We start from the raw sequence: 24443 nt of genomic DNA on the forward strand, positions 1-24443 counted from the left end.
GATAGATAGATAGATAGATAGATAGATAGATAGATAGATAGATAGATAGATAGATAGATAGATAGATAGATAGATACTTTTTCTATCACACACCTGAAAAAAGTTAGGTTGCCCAAGAAGCTGCTTGGCACTTTCCCAGCCTGGTGAACAATTGAACAGCAAACAAAAAGCATCCATGATCTTCACCACTCCATCAGGTGGATCTCTGTAGTGACGAACCTCTTCCAGGTCAGATATATTCAAACACTGAAGAACCTTCAGACCTGACAGGAACACCGGTTTAATCTAAAGAAAATAATAATCACCCTTAAACATGAAGTAAACATTGACTAAAAATTCTTAAAAGCTCTAAAAGATGTGATTTAAGCAGGAGTTAAAAAGCTTTCTTTGCATTCACCAACTTTATTACATAAATTACTTCTATGATTTTGGAAAATGGCAGCATATACTTACCTCTTTCTGAGCCTGATTAATTTGCTGTTCTAAGTGACTCAGTTTGTTCTCTGCTACTTCACATTTCTCTAAAGCTGTTTCAAGGTGAATCTTCTGGCCCTCTAGAACTTTATAAAGCTCTTTTTCAAGCTGCAATTTTGTATAAAAAATTAGAAAATACAATTTAAGTAAAGATCTGTTATTAAAAATTCCAAATATATTTAAATAAACATTAATGAGAAAAGTACAGACAGAATAGTTTAATGTTTTGTACTATAAAAATATTTCTCACTGTAGCCATACAGGACAATGAGCTCACCGAGATGGTAGGATCCTCCACATTACCTGCTGTTTCTTTTGAGTCTTCTCTTGCAGTCTTGCTAAATGCTCTTTATATTGCAAAGCTGTGTTGTTTATGACATCCAAATGAGCCAGAGCAGCAGCAAGCCTGAAAAACAGAAATTATTTGTATTTTGAAACTATTTTTATCATATCTAACTAGGTTATGTCAGGTTCTCTGGATGGGTTCTTCTTTACCATAAGATACCAGCTTTATTTATAAAGCACTTTAAAGAACCGTAGGATCAAAATGTTGTATAAGTACAGTCAATAAAACCAATAAGAGTCACAATACATAACTTTCGCATTGTGGCAAAAGTTCTGTTATTTGCAATTATGCAACTCAAATGAAAGCAAACCAAAAACTGCCTTATTTATTTATTTTATTTATTTATTATTATTGTTATTTATGTATTTAGTTTATTAAACTGCCTTATAACAAAAACAAATTGATCTATCAATCAAATTAAATTGGTTAAAATAAACTACAATTGAACTAAAAATCAATATCTCAGGCGGTGTCAAAAGCCGAGGAGAAGAGATGAGTTTTAAGGAGTGATTTAAAAACAGACAGAGGAGGACATCTGTCTGATGCTCAAAGGCACGTTGTTCCACATTTTAGAAGCAACTACAGAGAAAGCATAATCCCCTTGAAGCTTTTGTTTTGTTTTTAAGAGCAGCTGGTCTGCAGACCTGAGACAATAGGAAGGCGTGTAACAGCTCAGTGAGACAAGGTAGGGTAAAACCATTTAAAGCTTTAAAAACAAATAAAAGAACTTTTAAATGAATCCTAAAATGTACAGGCAGCCAGCGCATCAAAGCTAAAACTGGAGAAATGTGCTAACTTTTCTTTTTGTGCCAGTTGTGATGTGCAGCAGCATTTTGGACCCTCGAGGTGAGCAGAGGAAGCGCTGACCTCTATATAAAGCGCACTACAGCAATCCAGCTGAGGCGAGCAGTGATGAAGGAGTGGATTTGTCTCAAAGTCCTTGCTAGTAAGAATTGGCTTGACTTTAGCCAGCTGCCTTAAATAAATAAAAAAGCTTGATGATCAAATTTAAAACAATTATCCACTTTGACCCTCAGGATTGTGGTCACAAACAGGGTTTAGGATATTGAGCCAATGGATGCAAATCTACATGTGAGGTGTCAGTGGATGTTCCAAAAAAAAAAACATAACCTCAGTCTTCATCTCATTCAAATACAAGAGAGCCATCTAGGTCTTTAAGTCCTCAAGACATTATAGTAGTTCAAAAGAAAATGAGTCCTTCTTCTTAAGGGGGACATAAACTTGACAATCATCTGCATACAAATGAAAATGAATTCTGTTATTTCCAAAAATGAGCCCAAATGGAAGTAAATAAAAACAAATGAGATGAGAAAGGGCCCTAAAAAGGAACCCTGTGGAACACCACATAAAGAACACATGTTCGCTATAGCTGACACAGAAAGGTTGCTTGCTCAGACACAATCTGAACCATTCCAGTGCTGTGCCTCTAATGCCCAGTCACTGCTCCAAATGAGAAAGTAAAATCTGATGGTCCACAAAGGCAGCAAAATATAAAAGCACAAGAACAACACACTCTCCAGAGTCAGTGGCTAAATATAGGTCATTAAAAACTTTTTAAAAGGCTTGATTCTGTGCTGTGTAGTGATTTAAAACCCGACTATAAAACCTCTAACATTTAGCTTTTTCAAGAAGGCCATCAATTGGTTGTAAACTACTTCCTCAATGATCTTAGAAAGAAAAGGTAATTTAGCTGTTTCTTTGTTGAAACATTTTGTCTTTTGGCCAAAAGACTTCCAGAGAACCTGACAACCTTATCAGAGTCACCTACCTGAATTATTGAGCATGCATCATGATATTTTACTATAGATGATGCGTTGTATTTTTAGTTTAAATCGAGTAGGACCAGATGCAATGTCTTCCTTGCAAACATGAAGTGAATTTGAATCATTTTACCCTTCCGACCTTAACCAGTCAGAATTTTCAGGACGCATTAATAGCCATTTGCTTAAACTTTTTATTAGCCCAAGGGTGAAACCAATCATTTAAAATGACAGTTTAAGTTCAGTATAAAAACTTTTCTTATTTATAGCTTCTTTGGGTGCAAAGAAAGAAAAAGTTAGTCAATTGTGATCATTTAGAAGTTTTTCACATTTAGAATATATTTGTAAGCTTACAAAAAAAAACCTGGAACAACTTTGACCTAAATAGCTTTTCTGACAAGAAAATGTTACAGTACGGTTAATAAAAAGCATAATGCAGCTAATAAGGTTTAATTTAAAAAGTAGCTACTGTACATTAAGTGTCATGATCATTTAAGGTAAACTGCACTGCTATATAATAAACTGATTCCAGTTACACCATTACAACTGTAAAGTTAGACAGAAAATTAAAGTAAAAAACAGTTTTACTGATTTAAATAGTTACCTGTTGTTTTTGTTTTGCCATTCTCCTTGTAGTTTGCTGCCAAGGGAGCCAAAGAATGAAATAAACGCCACATATGTCTGAGGGCTGAAAGACTGAGCTTTCAGAAAAACAGAAGCATAATGACATGCAGACTGGTGGATTCCTGCCAAGGTCACAGTCACTTGGTCCTCAGAGCTTTCTCTGGGCACTTTAGAAAAAGAAAAAAAGAAAATGTCATATGTTTGAATGAAGTTTGAAAGAAATCCTACTAGGAAAATATGATGGAAAAACAGTGTTCATTCACCAACCTAAGTGTTGTGACTCATTTTCACTGGAACAGATTTTGAAGCATTGAATTGCAGCTTCCATCAAAGACTGTTTGGACCACATCTGGTACACCTCTACACAGCAGCTGAGCCTAATGGCTTTGAACATTTGTGCCTGGTTTATGAAAAAAGACTTAAAATAAGATGGCTATCCAAAACACACCAAGTTGTGTCATTTAAGATGTTTTCATGTTCCGTAAATTAATCTAAAATCTCATTTATTTTCACAGTTTGCAGTTAGCTTGTATTTATGCTGACAATAAAAAAAAGATTGTTTTTTTTTACAGAATGTTGATGCAAGTTTCAACAAAATTAATACTAATAAATTACTTACGTTCCAAGTTTGGACATTTTTGTTGTCAGGTATTTTACCGTTGCTTGTCATTGTGAAAGGCATCAACAAAAACACATGAATGTTTTTGTGGACTTGACTTAAAGACCTGTGGATGGAATGATTATCAAAAGTTTACAATTAACAAGCACAATGCGATATTATGTCCAGCAACTGCTATAAGTAGTCATCTTTCCTACAAATTTCTTAAGAATTACTTGATCTTACCCTCACCACTGTATTTTTATAACATGTGCAATTTAATGTGAACATACAGTATTTGACAATACCCACTGGATCCTGAATAGACCTAGTGTTTAAAAGGTAGCAAATTCTACTTCTTGCAAAAATATTAAATGATAAAACTGCTATTTCCACTTACTTCTCAGTTATCCAACTGTCAATAAGGGATCTTGTTGTGTGCTTTACAGCAGTCACTCTAGAAACAAGGTTTCTCAACTCATCCTCTGTGGAAAGCCCTGGGAAGACTTTCTGAGCCATCGCCACAAGTAGTTCTTCTCTAACAGATGGGGTGACTTCTTCATGGACCAGTATGATGGCATGAACTCCATTCAAATTGGTTTGTTTTCCAGCTTCATTCAAGATTTCATGCAATTTATTCTGATTACCAGAATGTATTTCCACTAACTGATAGCCTGTGAGGTAGGCAGCTAAACGTACAGCAGTTTTACGACCTGTTCCTTTGCCCAAGCCAATCAGTACTCCATGGCCCCCAGGTATGAGAAAAGCTCTAAGGATGTGTAACAGCTGCCTCACACCATGCTTGTGCACAATGTATCTGGTTGTTGTGTTGTAGACACAATCAACATTCTGTTTTTTCTCTTCTCTGTTTATAAGTGCGTGTAGCTCCTGTCGTAGTGCATCTAAGTCTTGCTCCTGATACACGTGTTTATCTTTAAAACTATGTTTCTGATTTGTAAACTTCAGGGTCTCAGAGAATTCAGGTCCATACACAAGGGTACTCATTATGTCCTCTAAATGCTTAAAAGTCTGTGGTTGCACAGGTTCATGTGTTAGGGTTGTCTCTTCTGAGGAAATGGTTTTAGATTCATTCTGAGTATGACCATTTGTAAAGTATGTTTGGCCTGCTATTCTTGCTTGCTGATGCAGATTTTTAGCATCCAGATGCTGATCTCCTGAAGTGCATTTAGCCTCCACAACTAATGATGTATCATTCTTAACTTCTAAACAGCCTGTATGGTTTTCATCAACTAATTTATATCCAAAGTGAGCTGCAGCTGTTCCGACTAAAAGTGACATAAAAGTCTTCCTTTCATCTTCCAGACAAAGTCTATCACTGAAAGTATGCATGCACTCATGCATCCAAAGATGCACTATTTTAAGATCTAATGCTGTCAAACCTGACAGGGCTAAAAGAGATGGTGATGGTATATTTTTGCTATTTTGTGTAAACATTGTGTTTGAGATGTCATGCTGCCACAAGTACATCCCTGAAAACACCTTTTGGATGTCATGATGAAAAAATATTAGGTGGGGTCTCTCTGCAATGGGCTGGAACTGGGCACATACTGCATCAAACAGACTTTTAGTTGCAGTGATAATACAGTTGGACATTTTCTCACTACTGTGATTTAGTGGAATTTCTTTGAGCCAAATTTCCATCCATGGAGAGTGGATAGACAATATCACATTTAAAGATAGGCTAGGGAGGACAAAGATGGAGAATAGATGTGAGAGTCGTAAAGATATCACATGTCTGCAAGGATCACCCAATGCAGAAATGCAGCTTGTAGCCAGATAGCTGACAGAACTCAGTGACTTAAAGGAGTAAGTGTCAAATGTCAGAATCTCTCCCTTTGAAATGCTTTGACGTAAAGTCTCCAGTGCCGTTGATACTTTTCCAAATATATCTGTCAACAATAATGACAGAACAGACATTCAGAGTTTAAAAAAAGCTTTATCCCATGCACAGGTAGATTTCAATTTCATGTGTCAGAAAATTATTAGATATAGTTGACTTACCACAGGGGGCCTCATGCAAATCATCTACAAACAAAAGCAGGCCTGGCTGTTTTGTTATGGAACCCACTTTTTTTTTCCAGTTCCTCTGGAAGTGGATGTTGTTCAATATATTGTGCAAATCTCTGGAACTCAGGAGTGGACTTGCTGGTAGAGTAATGTGAGGCCTTTCAAAACTTAGTAAAGTATTACACATTGTTGTTTTTCCAGAACCTGGTTCCCCTGCAAGCAACACTGGCTGGTTTGCCTCCAACATCAGGTTCAGAAGATGCCTGTATGTCCCAGGCTGTGTAGAAATTTTAGAACTCTTCAACTTGAGCATTCTATAAGAGTTAACTAATAATAAAATGTTCAAATATTTGAATGCAGCTAAGAGCACATTGTATGCATTTTCTCTACCGTAGGAACAATTTTATAAACAAACCTTGGGAATGATGGATTTTGTCAACTGGGTTTCTTTAGGACACATCTTATCATCGATTCCAAAAAAGTGCTCAAATACACTTTCTTCGTCTGGAACTGAAATTTTGTATCTAGACGAAAACAGCACTTGGCGAGCTAACAAGTCAAACTTTGTCCAGTGGCTGAAAAAAAGACAAAAGTATTTTTAAACAATATTTTATGAGGTATTTGTACTAATACCTAGTATACAGTACAAATGAGCAGTTTTCACACATTAACTAATCGACATATTAAGATAAAAATGGAACTACCGAGAATGCAGATGTGCACCAAATCCCCAAATGTAAGACACCAAGAAAAGATTCCGGGTGAGCAGATCCTGTTTATTTTGGGCATCAATGCCTGGATCCTTGGTTCCATCTTTATGGTACATGTGCACAAGAAATGTTACTGTTGTAATAATTATAAAATGACTATATATTTACCTCAAGATTATTAGCTCATCTGTGAAATTTTCATACCTACTTTTCCTTTTTGTGATGTTTTATAGTTTTCAAGCTGGTTCACAAAATTATGCAGGAGGGCACGCAGGATCCTAAAAAAGGACATGATTTCTTGCAGACCATAGCTCTTACAAGATCCTCTTTCACAATGGTTGACTGAGGTTAAATCATTTTGCACAAGCAAATTCAAAGTGCTTGAGAAAAGGTCATTTGCCAAACGATTCCACAAGTTCAGGACTTCTTGGTCCAGTTTGTGTTCAAAAAGGAGAGCCTCCATTTCACTTTTCCATATAGATTTCCACAGATCAGTACCTGTGAAATAAACTAAGCTGCAGCGGGCCACTACAGATGGACTTGCATCTTGTAGGTTGGTGATCTCCATAAGTAGACTGAGGTGTGGTTGAGATAACAATGTTTCACCTGATGGCAGACACAAATATGGTTCTTGAGTACTGAATAATGTGGTTAAGTAATCTAACCAGCTAGGCTGCCCCACAGGCTCCCCATCCATCACCAACCACTTCATTATCAATGTCTCTTCTGTTTTACTCCTATTGTTGTAGTTTTCAAAACATGTGCAACAACGCCCTAAATCTCTCAGCACCTTTGCAACAGCTCCATCTTTCCAGCCTCTCTTTTCACAGAAGCAACCAAACAGTTCATCGTGAGACATAGCATTGGGAAATAAGACCAGACTTTGAACAAAGTGCCAGTTTGATACCGAAGATGGTGGATCTGCATGTGAAGTATCCATTTTGATAATATTCTCATTTTCAGATATATTTGTGCCTTTACTGGAAGCCAGTCTGTTGAGTGCCCCTGCCAGAGCTTTGTAACAAGCTGATTTTCCACTACCCGAGGGACCTATGAGGATAACTGCTGGAGAGAACTTGAGGGCCTGGTAGAGTGTAAGGGCTTTGCTAATTATTTCCATGTCAGAGTAAAGGTGTGTTTGTTGTAGCTCCTCTGTAAGCGCATCCAGAAGTTGAATCCTTTCTCTTTCTTCAATATACTGTTGAAAAAAAGGAAACTGGCACACAATAGGAAATGTGTCCTTAAAAATCTTGTAGAATTGTGACGTCTTCTTGTGTTCAGGTTCCAAAACAGAAAGAATTGCTTTGACAATAGCCGTTTCCTCCATTAAAGACTGTATAACTGATAATTGAGAAATGCGTAATTTTGAAAGCTTTGCAATTTCCTTTTTATCCTTCTCCAGTGGTCTGGCAGGCATAGTTTGTGAACACAAAAGCTTATCACATTCAGTTCTTGAAACCTTAGTCTCATTCAAAATTTCTTGTTGACTTGCAGCATGTTGTAAGTACATTTCAGAGGCAGAGATTATCTTTTGCAATACAACAAGAAAGCAGCTTTGATTGTCTGTGAAAACATCAGTCAAACAGTTGGAATCTTTGGCCAAGCTGATCAGGGACACCAGACGATAACTTAAAGACATGGCTTCAGAGAAACCAATTGAAGTTAATGTTACTTCAGCAACTATTCTATAATCTGGGTGTGTCAATGCAATAGGTCTGGTTACAAATCGCAGACTTTCTGGAATATTGGGAGCATACCCATTTGATGAGATGAGAACACATCCATAGCTTGAAATGGGAAAGATTTTTTTCCCTAAAAATACAATATGACATTCAGGATCAGAAATGTTTCTGCAAGCAGAAAACTTTCCATCTGGTTTGTTGTCTGGTTCATCATTCAGTCTTTGGTTTTTAGTTTTTTGTGACCTGAAGAATTGATGTATGTCCACTAGAAGCTGTCCTAGTGAGGACAGGACATGTTGTCTCAGTAAGTCCACAGATTCCAGTAGCAACCATGCACCTGACTGAAGTGCACCCTTAAACATATGTTGAACAACACCAGATGTCATGCTTGGATAACACTGTCTAAGAACATACAGTTGTCCAATAGCTTTTCCCAACTGGACTGCAGTGTTTGTTTTTCCGCTCATGGAAGGTCCACTCACATACCCAGACCTGTACCTTGTCAGAGCAAGGATTAGCCCCTGTATTGTCTTGTCTGTGGAAGGTGTATGCACCATCAACAAGTCTTCTGGTCCATAATACTCAAAGCCATATTGAAATTGGTGCCCCAAAACATCCACATAGCACAATGAATTACCAGCGTCTTGCAGACTTTGATCTTCTGGATTTATATGATACTTCATCAAGCTTAGCCACTCAAAAGACTTCTCCAGCATGCACAGTACCTTCATAAGTAGTGACAACTGTTGTGCATGATTCATTGTAAGCTGTACCAAAGCACGCAAACCCATCATTGTGTACTTGGAAACCAGAGATTTACTTGTAGAGCCCATAACTGCATTCCTTATGGTATTACCAAGGATTTCCAGTTTTACATAGTTGTATGTCTTTATTTTGCTCAGCTTTGCAAGACTGTTTTCTTGAAAAGCCTCCAGAACAGCATTACACCAAACTGCCTCTTGAACCACCAGCAGACATTGAAGTGGATACTCAGAAAGCAGATCTAATTCATGCTGTGGATCTTCCATTACATCAGAATTGCATAGCTGTGCGTCTGCGTCTTTCTTGTCACATGCTAAATCTTGACTGGATGATTCACGTTGGTTTTGCACCCATGCACATTGCTGCATAAGCTTCATCATGGTCAACTTCAACTGTTGTTCAAAGACACATAACCAACTCAGGACATCAGAATTTGGTTCCAAGGGAGGTTGAAAAGAAATGTGTTCCTGCAGGCTGCCCATAACACCAAGCACCTTCATTTGGTTTGGATTTTCAGATGAAGGCTTACAGCTCTCCATGTTGATTGTATTACTTGGTATTTCAAAGTCCACTTCAAGCCAGCATACTCCTCTGAAGCATTTGCGTATCAAGTTCTGCAGCGTAAAAGGCAATGGATGATAAGAAAGTAGTTGCATCACCTCCCTGTCTCTCAAGAACCAGAGTCTTGAAAACTGGTCTCGAACAGTACAAAGGAACTCCTCCATCTGGTTGAAAATGGCTTGCATTGTAGACAAACCTTCACTGAGAATCTGGCAAAGTCCATTACCATGAAATCTGTCATTTGTCTCTGTGAACAAAAAGTTCAGCACATGTGGTTCTGCAGATACAGAGCTCATCAGCTCTTTAAAAGTCTCATCAACTGGTTGAAAACACCTCAGCTACAAAAAGAAGGGAACAAACAGTTCAACTTCAAAATATCAAATATTTTCAAAAAACAGGTATTTCTTGAAGTTTTTATAAATTAAATATGTTTAGCTTATGATGATAATGGAACTTACCAGATCTCCTCCTTGAACATAAAAGGGTGTTTCTCGAAATGTCTTGGTCAATAAGGCCCACATTTGTTGATGTGTTTCAAATAAATCAAGTAGCTTAGCTATAAATGTTTTTTTAAAAATGAAATCAATAAGCACTTCAAGACAAGTAAAATAATAATAATACTTGTCTAATTGCTGCTTTACCAAGCTCTCGTAGTGACTGAACCCAATCATCCAACTGCAACCTGAATGCAACACTGACTGGGGACTTCATCATGATGGACAGAGTTATCAGATCATTGTCAATCTCAGCAAAGAGTGTTTCTAGGCCTAAAAAAAAGAAACGTAAAGCAAATTCTAACAACTTGTAAGCAGAATATTACAGTTACTAATTATGTCAGAAAAGTAGCATAAGTAGCTACATTTATATTACTAAAGTCCTTAATTATATTTGGTCTCACCGATAATGATAAATCTGGAGTCATCACATGAGCATGGACTGACTGACTGAACATTTAAAGGAGTGACTTCTGTGAACCTGTTTTCCTTTGATAAGCCATCCTGTGTTTCACAGTGCTGACAAGCAGGAACAAATACTTCATCTAGCTGAAATAATTTGTCCTTCCATCCCAGAGAAAGCTTTTGAAAGCCCTGCATCACTTTCCGCTCTGTTTGTGCATCCCTGCATATCTGACAAGATAAAAATGTACTGTATTTCATGTGAAATGATTACTGAGCCTGTTTTTATAAGCAGATATTTCAACATTGTTTTCATAGTGCCTACTTGTTCTAAACATAATTTCTGTCTTGCGTACTAACCTTGTCAATTAGTCTTTGGTGATTTTCAGGTTGCTGAGACATAACTTCAACTACAGTGAATGTCTTCCCTGGAACATACAATAGCCCCAACCCTATAAAACAGAACCAATTATAGTCATAGATATGAGAATCAGAATCATATCTTTTGGTCAAGAAATTGGTTTCCAATGTTATTGTCAATCTAGTAATTCAAATACTTTATACAATACTCAGTCTTTGCGTTTGGTTATAAACAACTTGCAACATACATTACGTTGCAGAAAATACACAACTATAATAGATACGCTGGGAACTAATACACTATGCTTGCATAAAAATACATTATAATCAAAACCTCCAACCTTGGAAAATAGCTTTCCTGTGATTTTCTTTCAGTGTAGAACTGGTCAGCTTTGCCATCACTTCAACCTGAGAACTGAGACTATCCAGGACTCCTGAAGTCTCCTCCAGCAGTGCATCACTGATAGGTATGATATTTGTCAAACAACAAATTTGCTCCTTCCATTTAGCAATGTTTTCCTGAGCTTGTGAGATCACAACCTAAAAAGACAGAACTGCAGATTAATAGAGTAAAATTTAATATAGAGGAGTTTATATGTCTATTTTCTGAGGCAACATTTGTCATGAGACTGTAAGGAAGAGCAATACTAAGAATTCAAATTATTTCTTAAATAATTAAAATACTCAATCTAATAGCAATACAGCTACAGAGCAACATACAGATAAGCATGTTACCTAGTTAAATGTGTATGCATGTTTGCATGTATAGGGTGCTTTTGTTCTCAATAAATACAAAAAGACAATCATTTAAGGTTAGGGCACATTCTATTTTAAAAATGTAACAAATCAATATGTCTATAACCAACAACAACAAAAAAAATCATATTCTTGCAAATTAAAAATAAAGATCTGACAAGTTACCTCACTGAGTTGTAGCTGTTTCCACTCTTCCAACCATGCAGTGAATGCAACTTTTAGTTGCCACAACTCTTTACGAGCTGTAACTTTTCTAACACCAGTAGTCAAACTGGTTAAATCCAGTGGATGTTCTACAGAACAAAAACAGAGGTTATGCAATTAGATACCATCTTGTGAAAAAACAAATAATTTTAGCTTTTAATCTAACATTTATACAATGAAATTTAACATTTGAAACTTTTTTTTTGCTTCACCTTGCATGTTTTGACTGCTCAAGTAAAGTTCTTCCAGCTTTGGGCTGAGACTCTGCGCATGCGCACACATGTAATTTAGCTTGGAGACCATCTCATTGGCATTCTGACTCGGGTCAAGGAAAGACCCAGATGTAGCCTTGAAGATTATATTTTTAAGGTCACAGACCAAAAATGAAACCATTGTGTCCAATGCATCAATCACTGAAGGAAGACTGTGGTACAAAAGGCTATCTGCTTGCTTCAAGAGGGAAATAAAATTATCCCACAAGCTCAGCATCTAAATATAGAACACAAACATGAGAGCATCTCTTCAGTAAAAAAAAATAGTCATTCTGGGATTTGATCAAACAGCTGTAATGTTTCAAAGTTATGCACATAAATAAAGAGCACAACTATAAAGGAGTTATTTATGGAATCATTTTGACATTATTGCCAGCAAACCTTTTCTTTTAAAGTTTGCTCCTGCTCAGTCATTTCCCTATAGTTCATGCAAATAGTGTTGTGGAGGGAAAGAATGTATTCCAAACGTTTCTGCATGTCAGCCAACATTTTCACTGATTCCTTCACCTGCACGGGAAAAAACAGAGAAAAAATTGTTTGTTTTTTCTGTTTTCGAAATTAATTAAGTTCGATAAGTGAAAAAATGCATTTATTATCTTACATCATAAAACTATCAGGAGATAAAACATTTTATGTTCAGATGATGTTTTAAAATGACAACTGTACAGTGTTTGAAGATATCATGTCCTAAACACATTTTGTAACAGAGATGATGATGAACAGCTCTTATACTTAAATATGTATAAACTTTCCAAACAACCTTTTTAAAAAGCTGCAGAAAAAAGTCCAAGGCTGAGTCGGTTCCTCTGGACGGATTCTTTTTTGTTGAAACTTGTGTCTTTTGTCCAAAAGACGTCTTGTAAGACAAGACAAGAGTTCTTGTAAGAAGTTTTTTTTTGGATAAAAGATGAAACGTTTCAACAAAGAAGAATCCATCCAGAGGACATGAGTCAACCTTGAAAGATTTATCTACCTGGATTATTGAGCATGCATCAGGACCTGCCGTAAAAGTGTTCCTTTAAAAAGTAATATTGTAAACTTTATTGCAGGAAGCAGTACCTCAGATAATGAAATCAAAGTACATAATACATTTCCTCTTACACAGCAATGTCTTCTACATAAATTATTCAGTATACTGTACTTGAATTCATGTGACTAAAAGGCAGCCATATAAAGCATGACATTCCCATCAACCTAGAGCAAATCCCTTTTTGTTGTCCCTTTAGACCATTCTTCTTTTTGCACTGATAACCAGCTTCTCTACAACGTGATGCATGTGTTTTACATGTTTTGAATGTAATTTCAGAGTTCCCATACCCTTAAAGCATAAATTGAGAAGCCGTGCAAGTCTTCAGGTTCTGTCTTAAGTTCATCAGAAGTCTGCACCAAGTCAGATATGAAGCTTTCCGAGTTGATCTTCACTTGATCAACCAGCTGCTCCAAGATCTGCTCCTCAATGAGGCACAACTGTTGCCCTGAAAAAAAAAGTGAAATGGGGAAGAGAATTACAGTGAAAACAGAGAATATGGGAAATGATTTCTTAATGAAAACATGTACTACATATATGTTCCTGAATAAGAAGACATTTTTAGTCAACGTGCAACTTATAGGTTGTTTGTGAAGCATACATATAAAATTCTGTTCAAATATGTTTTCTAAATACAAGAACTACTAATTAATTTAAAAAATAAAACATAATATTGTAAGTGTTACTTCTAAAAAAGTAGCTTGTCTAATTTAATCATGGATCATATGGCATAACCTGTCTTTGCTTGTATTATTTCAGTGTTTGTTTTCCTTTTGATTGCTCCCTTCTTCAGGGGTCACCACAGAAAGCAAACTCACATGAGAGATTTGGCATTTGTTTTACGCCGAATGCCCTTCCTGACACAAACTGGGCTCAAACCTGCAACCCCAGGATTCTAAGACTGCAGAGCTGAGCTACCACAGTTCAGGTATTATTTCATTATAACTGAAAACATAGTTATAGCTACAAATCAGAACATGCAACAAAAATAAATGTATTGTGCATATGAGTGAAGATGCTGGCTTGCAAGATGAACCTTAAGGTTGCGCTAAAAGAAAGGTTTTACCAGTGAACACGTACGTAGAGCTTCCTTTGTGTAAGAACAGCTGATGTTGAAGAGTTGGTTGGAGGTACAGATGAATGAGTCAACTGTGTTGATTCTCTGAGCCCAGCTGTGCAGCTGTTTAATGAGTTCCTCATATGCTGCAGCAGGCTGATCCTTCATGGATTCTAAAGAAGCTGGACTCCACTGAATAAGAAGCACGTGGATGTCCTTCAACCAGTCATAGCTTCTATACACCTGCTGAATCTCAATCTCAGTGTCCTGAAACAAGCAAGCGAAGAAAAACATTGGTAACGCATATACTGCAAACTCTTCTTCATAATTGTTGAAACTGCATAAAGACCAGTTCTTATAGTACACAGAAGTAAAAGTCTTGCCTGCATGAACTTGGCCTGCTCAGTCTCTACTTGTTTTGTCACATCGTTGGTGTTGATATGCCACTCAAGTTGGGTTTTAGACAGAGGAAAGTAGCAGCCGTGCACCATGTTGCTTTCCACTTTTAGAGAAGTTGCTTTAGACTGCACCAGCTGATGAACTGGCATGCCTCTGAGTGATAGGTCTTCCATTTTGTCATTGTTTTCTCCTAGTAATAAAACAAAAGTTGGTATTGAAAAAAACAACAAAATCAGCATCAATTGGATTTCGCAACTATAAATCCTGTAAAGTTTACAATAATCCTGTTAGCTAAAATCAATTGAAATTACATCAATGTTATTATCAGCAGAAATGTCTATACAAGTGACCATACCTGAATGATTAACACAGTTACAGACAGAGATTACACCCTGATCACAGTTGCACACATTGTTGCTGATCTCCAGGAAAAATCCCAAATTTTCACACCTCTGCCAGAAACAAAAAGGATTCATGTTGACATAAATTCATGCTCATTGCGCTAAAGAACGGCTATGACTAATAGCTTTTTTAAGGATGAAAACATTTGTTTTGCACATCTACGGACTAATGTAAAATACCTGAATAGTGGTGTTGACAGCAGTTATGATGAATTCACTGACGGTTTCGAAAAATTCATGGACTGGTGGGTCAACAGTCAGCTGACTGTTGGTACTGAAACACAAGTCGGTGTGAAACAGACAGCACTGTCGTGATGCAGCCCTCTAAAAAAACATTTAAAAAAATTATTATGCAAAATCGAAACTAAAAATATTATCTGTTTTGTACTGAATTTGTGTTATTGTAGTTTTGTGTCTATATTTATTCATCGCTTGTTGTGAAAATACTGTTTTTAATACAGATTACCATATTTTCCGCCGTACACATCGCACCACCATATAAGTCACATCAGTCCAAATATGTCTCATAAAGTGGAAAAATCCATAAATACGTCAATTAACCGTATACGTTGCATCTATTATGCGTCACCGCTGATGCATCGTATTTGTTACACATCACCGCTGACAACCCAGAAATGTGGGCTGGTGTTGTGCCAAAAATCGATTGGCTGCCAAATGGCGGCCACTGGAGCGTGCACAGGAGGACTTTAACAAGAATTTAACAAGATTAACACTTAAAAACAATTTTGTTTGCTTGATATTATAGCAAAGGTGTGTCTCAGTCTAACTTTTCCTTAGTAAATGCACTTTGACGGTCAAATCAGCTGCATTTAGATTTGCGGCCGTGGGAGCCTGCACGGGACGACTCGCTGTGCATTTCTTCAAAATTTAACAAGCACCTAAAAACAATTATTAGTTTGCTCGACTTCATAGTAAAGTTGTGTCTCAGTTGAACTTTTACTTAATAAATGCACTTCAATGGTCAAATTAGCTGCATTTCGCTGGGGCGGCGCCATGAAATGAAGCTGATTTGACGGTTGCACCAGGCGAGCTGGACAAAGGTGGCCATCTATGGCAAGCCAATTGTGACATTAATAGTCACTTTTATATATTATATGACACAATGGCATGCCATACTACTCGAGTGCCATCTAGCGTCTGAAAATGGTAGTGTTACATATTTTCAGTCAGAATGAAGGAAAACGGTCATATTTCAGCCAAAAATTGGTTTATAAATATGGGAAAAAATCTATAAATAAGTCACTTCTGCCTATAAGTGGCAGGGCATGGAAATTATGAACAAAAAACATGACTTATAGGCCGAAAAATATGGTGCACAACTGTTTTACGGTTGAGGTACACTGCATCACAGTGAAGTTCTTAAACTCCTGATACCTTTAAAAGTCTGAGAAGGGAAACCCCATCTTGTTGGGTTACTGTGACGAGACTCTGTACAAGCATTTGATGGACGAGCACAGCGAAACATCCCAGTTTCTGCAGGACGTTTTTAGATTGGCACAACTCTTTCTTTAACTGATTTTGATAGGCCAAATGCAGGTGAATGGGTTCCGAACATCCGGTTTGCCTCTTTGCAAGCTTTAGACGCATCTGAAGCTCTCTGTGTGTCTTATAGCTCTCCTCTCTCACCTAAGGATTAGAACAGCTTAATTAGATCTGATACAATTGAAAATTTTACAATAGGTCCCTTACAATATTGGTAAATATTTTGCAAAGATACAGTATTAAGTATATTAATGAAAAACTTTTTTTTTTGCTTTTAATTTGTTAATAATTGTGGCAGTATGCCAAGAAGACAGGAGGTTATTAATGTAAAAACATTTTTTAAATACCGCATTTAGAATATCAGCATGATACTGAGATAACGTTGTCAGCTTCAGAAGACACTCTTCGTTTTTGTGTATCAACACATTTTTGAATTCCAGCAGCGTGTAGGTTTTAGAGTCATCCAGATACATCAAGTGTGTCTCTTTCAGTTCCTCAGTTACCCTGTAAAAAGATATAGATGTTTGTTTGACACTGCACTTAACTCATACTATTTTTCATTAACGTTTCGCTCCATTCTGATTGTACAATAATACATTAAACGTATGGTATATACTTCAATTGAACAACCTGCACAATATACAGTAACTAGTACTCTAAATCTTACTTCAAGACTCAAATAAGGTCAAACTTACCTGGTAAACAAACAAAGAGCATTTCTGAACTGAGGGACAGCTACAAGAAGAATATCTTGCAGATTCTTACACCTTCGCTGAAAATGGATTGTTCGCATGTTCTTATACCACCTGCCACGTTTAACCACAGAGCAGATAAAAAGAGAAGCATAAAAAGATCAAGATAGAAGTTGCAATCAGTTGTTGAGCAAGTCAAAAAAACAGCTTACAGACTTTACCTAGTAAAAACTTTTTGCACTCTGAAGTTCCTGAAAAAAGGGATTTCCTGTAAAGTTGTCCACAACACATGCTCCCTGTACCACTCTGCGAGACACACAACTCCACCACAACCTGTCTTTGTCACATGAATCACGGTGCTACGAGAGAAGATATAGTGCTCAGGACCAGCCTCACTGGAATGGACGACCTGCAGGTCATAAGGTCTAAGAACAAAAATAATACGACAGTAAGACTCTGTATTTCAACTTTCAGAACTCAAATGAGACTGTAACAGCAGATAAAGAGTCCTCCTCACTTGTACCTGTAAGTATCCCCCTCTACTTGTTTTAAGTAAAACAGCTCCAGTTCCCTCGGGTCTCGTCTCTGGGCAAACATCTCAACAACTTCTGTGCCAGTATTTGGAAATGTTTCTGGTTGGGTCATCTTTTCATCTTTAGTTATCTTTTTCCCTGCTGGTACTTTTACGAATTCATCTTTTTCTTTAAGACTGAAACAAAACAATAATAAAAAAATAAATAATAAAAAAAAAAGCAGCATAAAGTTTAACAAGAATTTCGTTAGGAATCATAAAGCTTGAGGGGTAAATATTGATGTCAGCTTTTCTGTAACAAAAATGCGACAACACACAGGTTTAACACTGTTATTGTGTCAGTAAAATAATGTGTGCTAATTGTCTGTTAGGAGCACAGCTAGGTCTTCCACTATGACTATTATTTATTTATTTATTTATGCTTGTTTTAATAAAGAAGTGTGACAGTTGCAACAAAATTAAAAATTGCTTCAAATATGCAAATCATTTAAAATGTCAACTCAAAGGTGTGCAATATGCAAAAAAAATCAAGCCTCTATAATAATCATCTTGTACCTTTCTGCTTTCAGCTGAGTCGGTCCAGTGGGGATGGCAGCCCCTAATGCTGCAGCCATTAGTCTAGGCCCTTCTTTCCATTTAGTCTCAGCTATCGCTCTCTCTGCTCCTACTTCAGCAATAAGATGAGGCAGCTCCAGCAGTGACAAAGGTTTGTCAGATGGGACATTTTTTAAGATCGATGTGCAACTGAAAATGGATCCAGCTGCAGAGGATGTTGACAAGCAAGACGGCTGAGGGCACAGAGGTGGTAAAGTCCCTTCAGGAATGTAGGTCTTTTCTTTCACTTTGGATCCAGTCCTAGTTAAGTCTTTATTGCGGGTCTGAGAAGATCCTTGAGTTTTGTCCTTTGTTGAACGGGCAGCAAACATGCTGCAGATCTTTCTCTGTATACCATCAGCTGATTTATTAAAAACAAAACTGACTTTGCCTGGTCATCACTAATGCTAGAATTTCACAAGTGGCAAGAGAAAAAACAACAATTATACTTTTACCTTGCATCCTCTCTGTATTGTAAACAAGCTATATATTACAAAAAACAAGGCGTTAATAAAATTAGCATTAAAGTAATCACAAATTCTATACATCACTGATTTGTTTCAAACAACTTTCAAGTGGCAATGCCATATGTTTTCCAGTTTAATACAAGCTAACTTTAGGCTGATGAAGCTTCTCAGTCATCCAGGACATAGTAAACACCCCCCCCCCCCCCCCCCCCCCCTCCCCCCCAAAAAAAGTTAACAACAAAACAACTGGACTTTAGCTAACTTTAGTTGTACATTTTATCGTGTATCTTCACCTTTTCAGACCTCTGGGTGCATTTCAACTTATCCAGTAAATGTATTCAGGTAAAACAGAATGCTGATTAGCTAAGCTACAAATTAGCTTGCTTTTTATTAGCTAGCTAATTATGCTAGCAACTTTTAAGACAGTAGACTCGGTCGCGGAGTTAAAACCCGAGTATCCCACTCGTCTATTTTCCTAACATTAAGACAGCAACCCATTAAAAAAGAGCAAAAGCTAAAGAAAAGCGCTTTAACACAACGAATGAAACGGGCTTCAGTGATTGTCTTACCTGGACAGCAAGTTGTGTGCGCAGCCACAGCGACAGCTCGTTTCCATGGTAACAAACAGCTCGCGTCACGTGGGGGGCTGGTCGTTGAAGTGCGGCGAACTTAAACAGCTTTATTATCCTAAATGTCTCTTTTTGTTTCGTTTTGTTTTGTTTGTTCCTGCGTTGGCAAGACTATAGGTGACGCATTTTCTACTTTTGTTATGTTTCTCTCAGGTTAAAACACTAAAAAATTACAAAGATAAACTCAGATCTGCAGAACAAGCACGCCCTGATGGATGCCAGAGGACATCCAAGGTCAAATACACAAATAATGAATATTAAAAATGAAACCAAATGGATGCCTGCGCGTTTTTCGTATGTGTTTGCTTCTCTGCCAATGTTTATTTCTGTTATAATGTTACATGTTAAGTTTGTTTGTGTCCTTTAAGTTATTGCAGCAGCTTTTAATGCTCCATTTTTCACTGGTCCCTTGGGGATAAATACAATAAATAGAAATGAAATTTTGTTACAAGTGCATAAGTTTAAATAAATAAAAATAAAAAAAAACGCTTACATTACTCACCTTTTTTAATCTGGTATATTGTATATTTGTGTGCAAAGTTTTACAATTAATAAACCCACAAAAGGTGCCTGTTTAGAACCATCAGAACTATTATTATTATTATTATTATTATTATTAGCTATTAGGACTATTTCAGTTTTTTTTTATTCTGTTAAACCTCGCATAGGCAATGCAAACTTCTCAACATATTTAAGGTTCTGTCTTACAGAGTGATTTTCATCGTTTGTTTGTTTTTTGAAGAATTTATATACAGTAAAAAAATAAAATAAAATAAACAAACCTTACAGTTTTATTCTGAAAATGTCACACGTGAGATAAAAGGTTTCTTTTGATATTGTTTTCTAGCTGAAGCATACAAAATGCATGCAAACCATGTATGTTTTGGTTTACAATAAATCAGTATCCCATTGTTCTGTTTGACAATAAATTTGTCGGGGGTACAGCTCACCATGACAAGGAACAGCACAAAGTGGATACAGAAAATGAGTTAGTGCATGCATTGGCTCATTTGACTTTAAAATACAATGCAGCTAGTTCCGTCCCAAATCAAAAAGACCCTTAACTTTTTTCAAACTTAATAAACGTCACAAAGTGGGGAAAAATCTCAGAAATGGTTATTGACAGTACGGACAATGAAATGACTGCACAATTTTTCCACTCAGTCAAAACATTTACTATATATGTCCAGAAAACTATTAAAAAACATGTTTTTAAAATAGAGCAACACATGACAACATAAAGCTAGGAACGCCACTCATAAATGTAAGATCTGTTCTCAAATGCAATGCACAAAGAATGAACATACTCATCAAGAAGTCCAGTATAACCATATCCATGAAGTCCACCAGCCTCGTGCCCTTGTCATATGGTGCGGTCTTTTTGACACTTGCACAGTAATCAGGATCCGTCTCCCATCTAAAACACAAAGACAAGTGGCAACAAATGTATTCAGATCAATCCAATCATTTGTTGACACTAATAAAGGCAACTTAAACTATAAAAACCTCCTTAAAATAGATGAACAATTGGCCTTTTAATGAAAAATTACAATTGTGTGAGGTTCTTTTTAAGTTTTGGAGAGCTTTCCGAGGTGAGAGCCATTGTGCTTTCCACACTGGCTCTTCGGGGTCCACTAACTTTGCCAACTTGCTTCGGCTGTATGAACGTCTCCACGGGGATCTCCAGGTCCTGCGGGTGGCCATAGACAGATCCGGCAGCATAACAGCCAAGGGGGCCTCCAGGTCCCTGGGTTGGCCGCAAATGGCGTGCTCAGTGGAACAGTAATAGGAACACTGTCCATAGAAGCACACATTGCCCACTAGAGGGAGAAAGAGGTGCACACAGAAGGTGATGAAGAGGAGACAATGTCAAAGAATGTCATTAAAGAGGACACGACTGATTGAAGGTTATTCACGTATTTATAATCAGGATTTCAACACCATTCGGTACATTAATAATCTAGGAGAGAGTACCGGGGGAATTAAAGAAGGTTTTGGCCAACTTGCGGTCTGTAGTGACATCTTTAATCTCCTTCACAACATCCACAAGTCTGCCGACCACAGGAGGGATCCTCCTGTATCCTAAAATCCTGTAGAGGGACGGTGGGAGATTAGGACAGCAAATGTTGAGATAAAAGATTGAAAAAGAGGTAAAAAAAATAATAAAACAGTGTTACATAACATGTCATCCTCATGTCATTATTCTGTCCCTTGCGCTGCCCGTTGTAATAGTGTTTTAAATCCCTTTGGTTATTTTTACCTGTCCAGGTGGAAAGCTGCAATTTCTGCATTGTGTCTCTCGAAGTCAGAGAAGTAATAGAGGTTGTAGTTGGTCTCCTCGTCCCTCTCCTGCCTGTTAGGGAAAAGTCCATTTGATTTGTTCTTTTGTCACGATGTGGTCAAGCGTTGGTTGAATCGAACACAGAGAGCACAGCATAGATCACACTGTCAATTACAATCTAATCTAAATATAGTTGTTAAAGATCTGTGTCCAGCTATTAGATGGTTTTTAAATGTTGCTCGTCTGCTCATTCTTTGCATTCTCATCGGATTTTCTAAACCGTTTTCCTGTAAAGGTCGTTGTTTTCACTCTGATTTGAAAACTGCATTGCTAGAAGGACTTTTACTGACGCTTCTGACACTTTTTTAGCATCTAATACGATGCGTTGCCATGCCAACATGAGCTGTTGCCATGTCTGGTTCGGCTTAACCTACCGGTACGTAAATGATGGAAGAAGACTCTAAATCGTGGCTAGGTTGGAGAAAAATGAAGAAGAATGGAGAAGAATGTTTAAATTATTATTTTTTTTTTTTACTTTTGATTCGCACAAAGAAAATGTGATATTTAGTAAATATAAAATAGAGGACATCCGAGCTCTATTTCAGTACTGACATGGCTGCAGGCTCATGGAAGAATGTTGAACATCTGTGTGAGTTTAATGCTGACTGGGATGTTGTTGCCAGGTTACCATCCTATCGCCCCATCATATCCATGATGATCTCTAAAGGTTTCAACAGTTACTCTGTCTCTGCTGTACTTTAATATTTCACAAGTTTCTCACTATCACCCAGCACCAAATTCAAATGTGACCATATTTTTGCCCTTTTGTGTGTACGTTTGTTTGTCTGTAGCATTAACAGATTAATAAAATATCACTTTAAATGTATGTTTACAACTGATTAACTTTTGAGGTCACTCCAATTCACGAAGGCCAACACCACTGATCTGCAGTAGAAACACAAAAATGGCTATAGCGCAAGTGATTTTACAGATATTGAGCTGAAATGTGGTGTGGTGTTACATGAGAATAATTTTCAACTCAAATTCTGTGTGATAATATCTTTCATGAGAGCTCACAATATTGCATTAGCGTGAGAAAAATACTGTGTACAATGTTGAACTAAAATGCCTATAATTGTCATCATGAAGTGGTACTATTTTAAAAACCCTGGCATAAAAGGCTGTAATATGCATTCTTTGAAGGAATGCTAGGCTTATAATTTAGATGCATTTTTATACATATTATTGTTTCAGTACAATTTAGTTATGTGCATTTTTTTTTTTCCATTCAACCTTTATTTAGACAGATAAATCCCATTGAGCCTCGAGGACTCATTTACAAGAGAGACCTGATTTCAACAAAGAATGATGACAACAGCGACAAATTTATAAAATGTTATTAAATCCAGCTCTTATGTTTTCTTCACAGTACATTTCTCAGGTGTGTATTTATTTGAACACTTATCTTAAAGGCTCTTTATATTCCCATTCTGTAATCTAATCTGTGTGTTGGGTATTCTGTTGTTGCAGCTTACTTCTTGGGTTTGAATAAGGCTTGTCCATAGTTGGGAAATGACATCACCAGCTTCAACTGGGTCCCCCCAGACTTCTGCACTGAAAAACAGTGAGGGGAACATCACCATAGCAACAAAGCGCTCTGCACACTCACACATCCTGCTGTGACCAAACACCTGGGCTTTTATTGGAGCGTATGCAGCCATATGCAAGTAAACTCATAGCACAGACAGACTTCTAAATTTGACAGGACTTTGTACTAGTGAATCATTTCCCATCTGTGAGTCACTATTTATCATGAGCCTCATACGTTTTCATTTTTCCAAACGTAGACTTGTGATATTTTGTATGGCTCTCTTTTTTTTTTTATTTAGTACTATGTCATTGTCAATTTGTGCACCTTTTCCCCATCCTTAGTATCTGGTATATTTTGTTTGTTTCCACACGATGATGCAATCAACAGATTGTAATTATCGGAATTTAACCGACACAAGACTGAATTAACAAATTTATCTAATGATTGTCCTTTCTTTAATTTTAGTTTTTTTGAATGTCCAGAGGACCAGATTTAACTTTTTTAGATTTTTCTACCTGGATTATTGAGCATGCATCTGGAGATTATTTAATTTTACTTTTATCAGTTTATCACGTTGTATATTTCACTGTAAAAACGAGCTGCAAGGATATAGACAGATGGAATGGGCTGTTAAATTATATATAATTTTTTGTTAAGTCAGAATCAATCAACAGCAGCATATGAATTAATACAGTCACATTTTTAAAGCTACATCTATTGTGATCACATCTAATGATGGCTATTTTAGTTAGCCTTTGAACAAGGACATAAAATAGGTGAGAAACTGTTTTAAATACGTATTGTTTCTATTACAATTAATGCATGCAATAAAAAAAAAGCCTATTATGTGTTGCCCAAATAGAACATTGGTGGTGCATTTGGTAGAGCTGTTGCCTCTCTGGGAGAAGGTTGCCAGATCAAATCTGGGGGACCTTTCTGGGTGGAGTTTGCATGTTCTCGCCGTGCGTGTGTGGGTTTTCTCCGAGTACTCTGGTTTCCTCCCACAGACCAAAAACATGCATGTTAGGCTGATTGGGAACTCTGAATTGCGCCTTGGTGTGAGTGGGAGAGTGAATGGTTGCTTGTCCCTGTGATGGACTGGAGACCTGTCCACCCACCCCTCACACAGTGACTGCTGGGTATGGGCACCAGTGACCCTCGTGACTCAAAAAGGAAAATACGGAAAAAGATGATGGATGGATGGATGGATGGATGG

At 37.1% G+C, this 24443-nt stretch overlaps 2 protein-coding genes across 2 annotated transcripts in view; both read right to left on the reverse strand.

The window, feature by feature from the left end:
- Positions 1-18591, reverse strand: part of LOC119422942 (dynein heavy chain domain-containing protein 1-like) — a 25986-nt gene extending 7395 nt beyond the window's left edge. Inside the window, exons 1-30 of the mRNA XM_037690353.1 lie at positions 18221-18591; positions 17657-17842; positions 17355-17558; positions 17137-17247; positions 16789-16945; positions 16334-16585; positions 15119-15262; positions 14901-14989; positions 14522-14759; positions 14162-14405; positions 13372-13529; positions 12436-12561; positions 11995-12130; positions 11744-11871; positions 11164-11362; positions 10823-10914; positions 10465-10693; positions 10208-10333; positions 10025-10122; positions 6766-9904; positions 6556-6664; positions 6267-6426; positions 5846-6128; positions 4224-5733; positions 3845-3950; positions 3487-3625; positions 3206-3392; positions 778-880; positions 454-582; positions 94-285 (exon numbers count right to left, since the gene is read on the reverse strand). Coding sequence (XP_037546281.1) covers positions 94-285; positions 454-582; positions 778-880; positions 3206-3392; positions 3487-3625; positions 3845-3950; positions 4224-5733; positions 5846-6128; positions 6267-6426; positions 6556-6664; positions 6766-9904; positions 10025-10122; positions 10208-10333; positions 10465-10693; positions 10823-10914; positions 11164-11362; positions 11744-11871; positions 11995-12130; positions 12436-12561; positions 13372-13529; positions 14162-14405; positions 14522-14759; positions 14901-14989; positions 15119-15262; positions 16334-16585; positions 16789-16945; positions 17137-17247; positions 17355-17558; positions 17657-17842; positions 18221-18591 — 9345 coding nt within the window. The remainder of the gene's footprint in view (positions 1-93; positions 286-453; positions 583-777; positions 881-3205; positions 3393-3486; positions 3626-3844; positions 3951-4223; positions 5734-5845; positions 6129-6266; positions 6427-6555; positions 6665-6765; positions 9905-10024; positions 10123-10207; positions 10334-10464; positions 10694-10822; positions 10915-11163; positions 11363-11743; positions 11872-11994; positions 12131-12435; positions 12562-13371; positions 13530-14161; positions 14406-14521; positions 14760-14900; positions 14990-15118; positions 15263-16333; positions 16586-16788; positions 16946-17136; positions 17248-17354; positions 17559-17656; positions 17843-18220) is intronic.
- LOC119422943 (extracellular serine/threonine protein kinase FAM20C-like) overlaps positions 1-24443 on the reverse strand; it is a 38636-nt gene that overhangs the window by 9075 nt on the left and 5118 nt on the right. Inside the window, exons 4-8 of the mRNA XM_037690354.1 lie at positions 23172-23250; positions 21616-21708; positions 21330-21445; positions 20995-21175; positions 20663-20772 (exon numbers count right to left, since the gene is read on the reverse strand). Coding sequence (XP_037546282.1) covers positions 20663-20772; positions 20995-21175; positions 21330-21445; positions 21616-21708; positions 23172-23250 — 579 coding nt within the window. The remainder of the gene's footprint in view (positions 1-20662; positions 20773-20994; positions 21176-21329; positions 21446-21615; positions 21709-23171; positions 23251-24443) is intronic.

Source organism: Nematolebias whitei, chromosome 16, assembly GCF_014905685.2.
Source record: "Nematolebias whitei isolate Nwh7 chromosome 16, NemWhi1, whole genome shotgun sequence".
Classification (NCBI taxonomy): domain Eukaryota; kingdom Metazoa; phylum Chordata; class Actinopteri; order Cyprinodontiformes; family Rivulidae; genus Nematolebias; species Nematolebias whitei.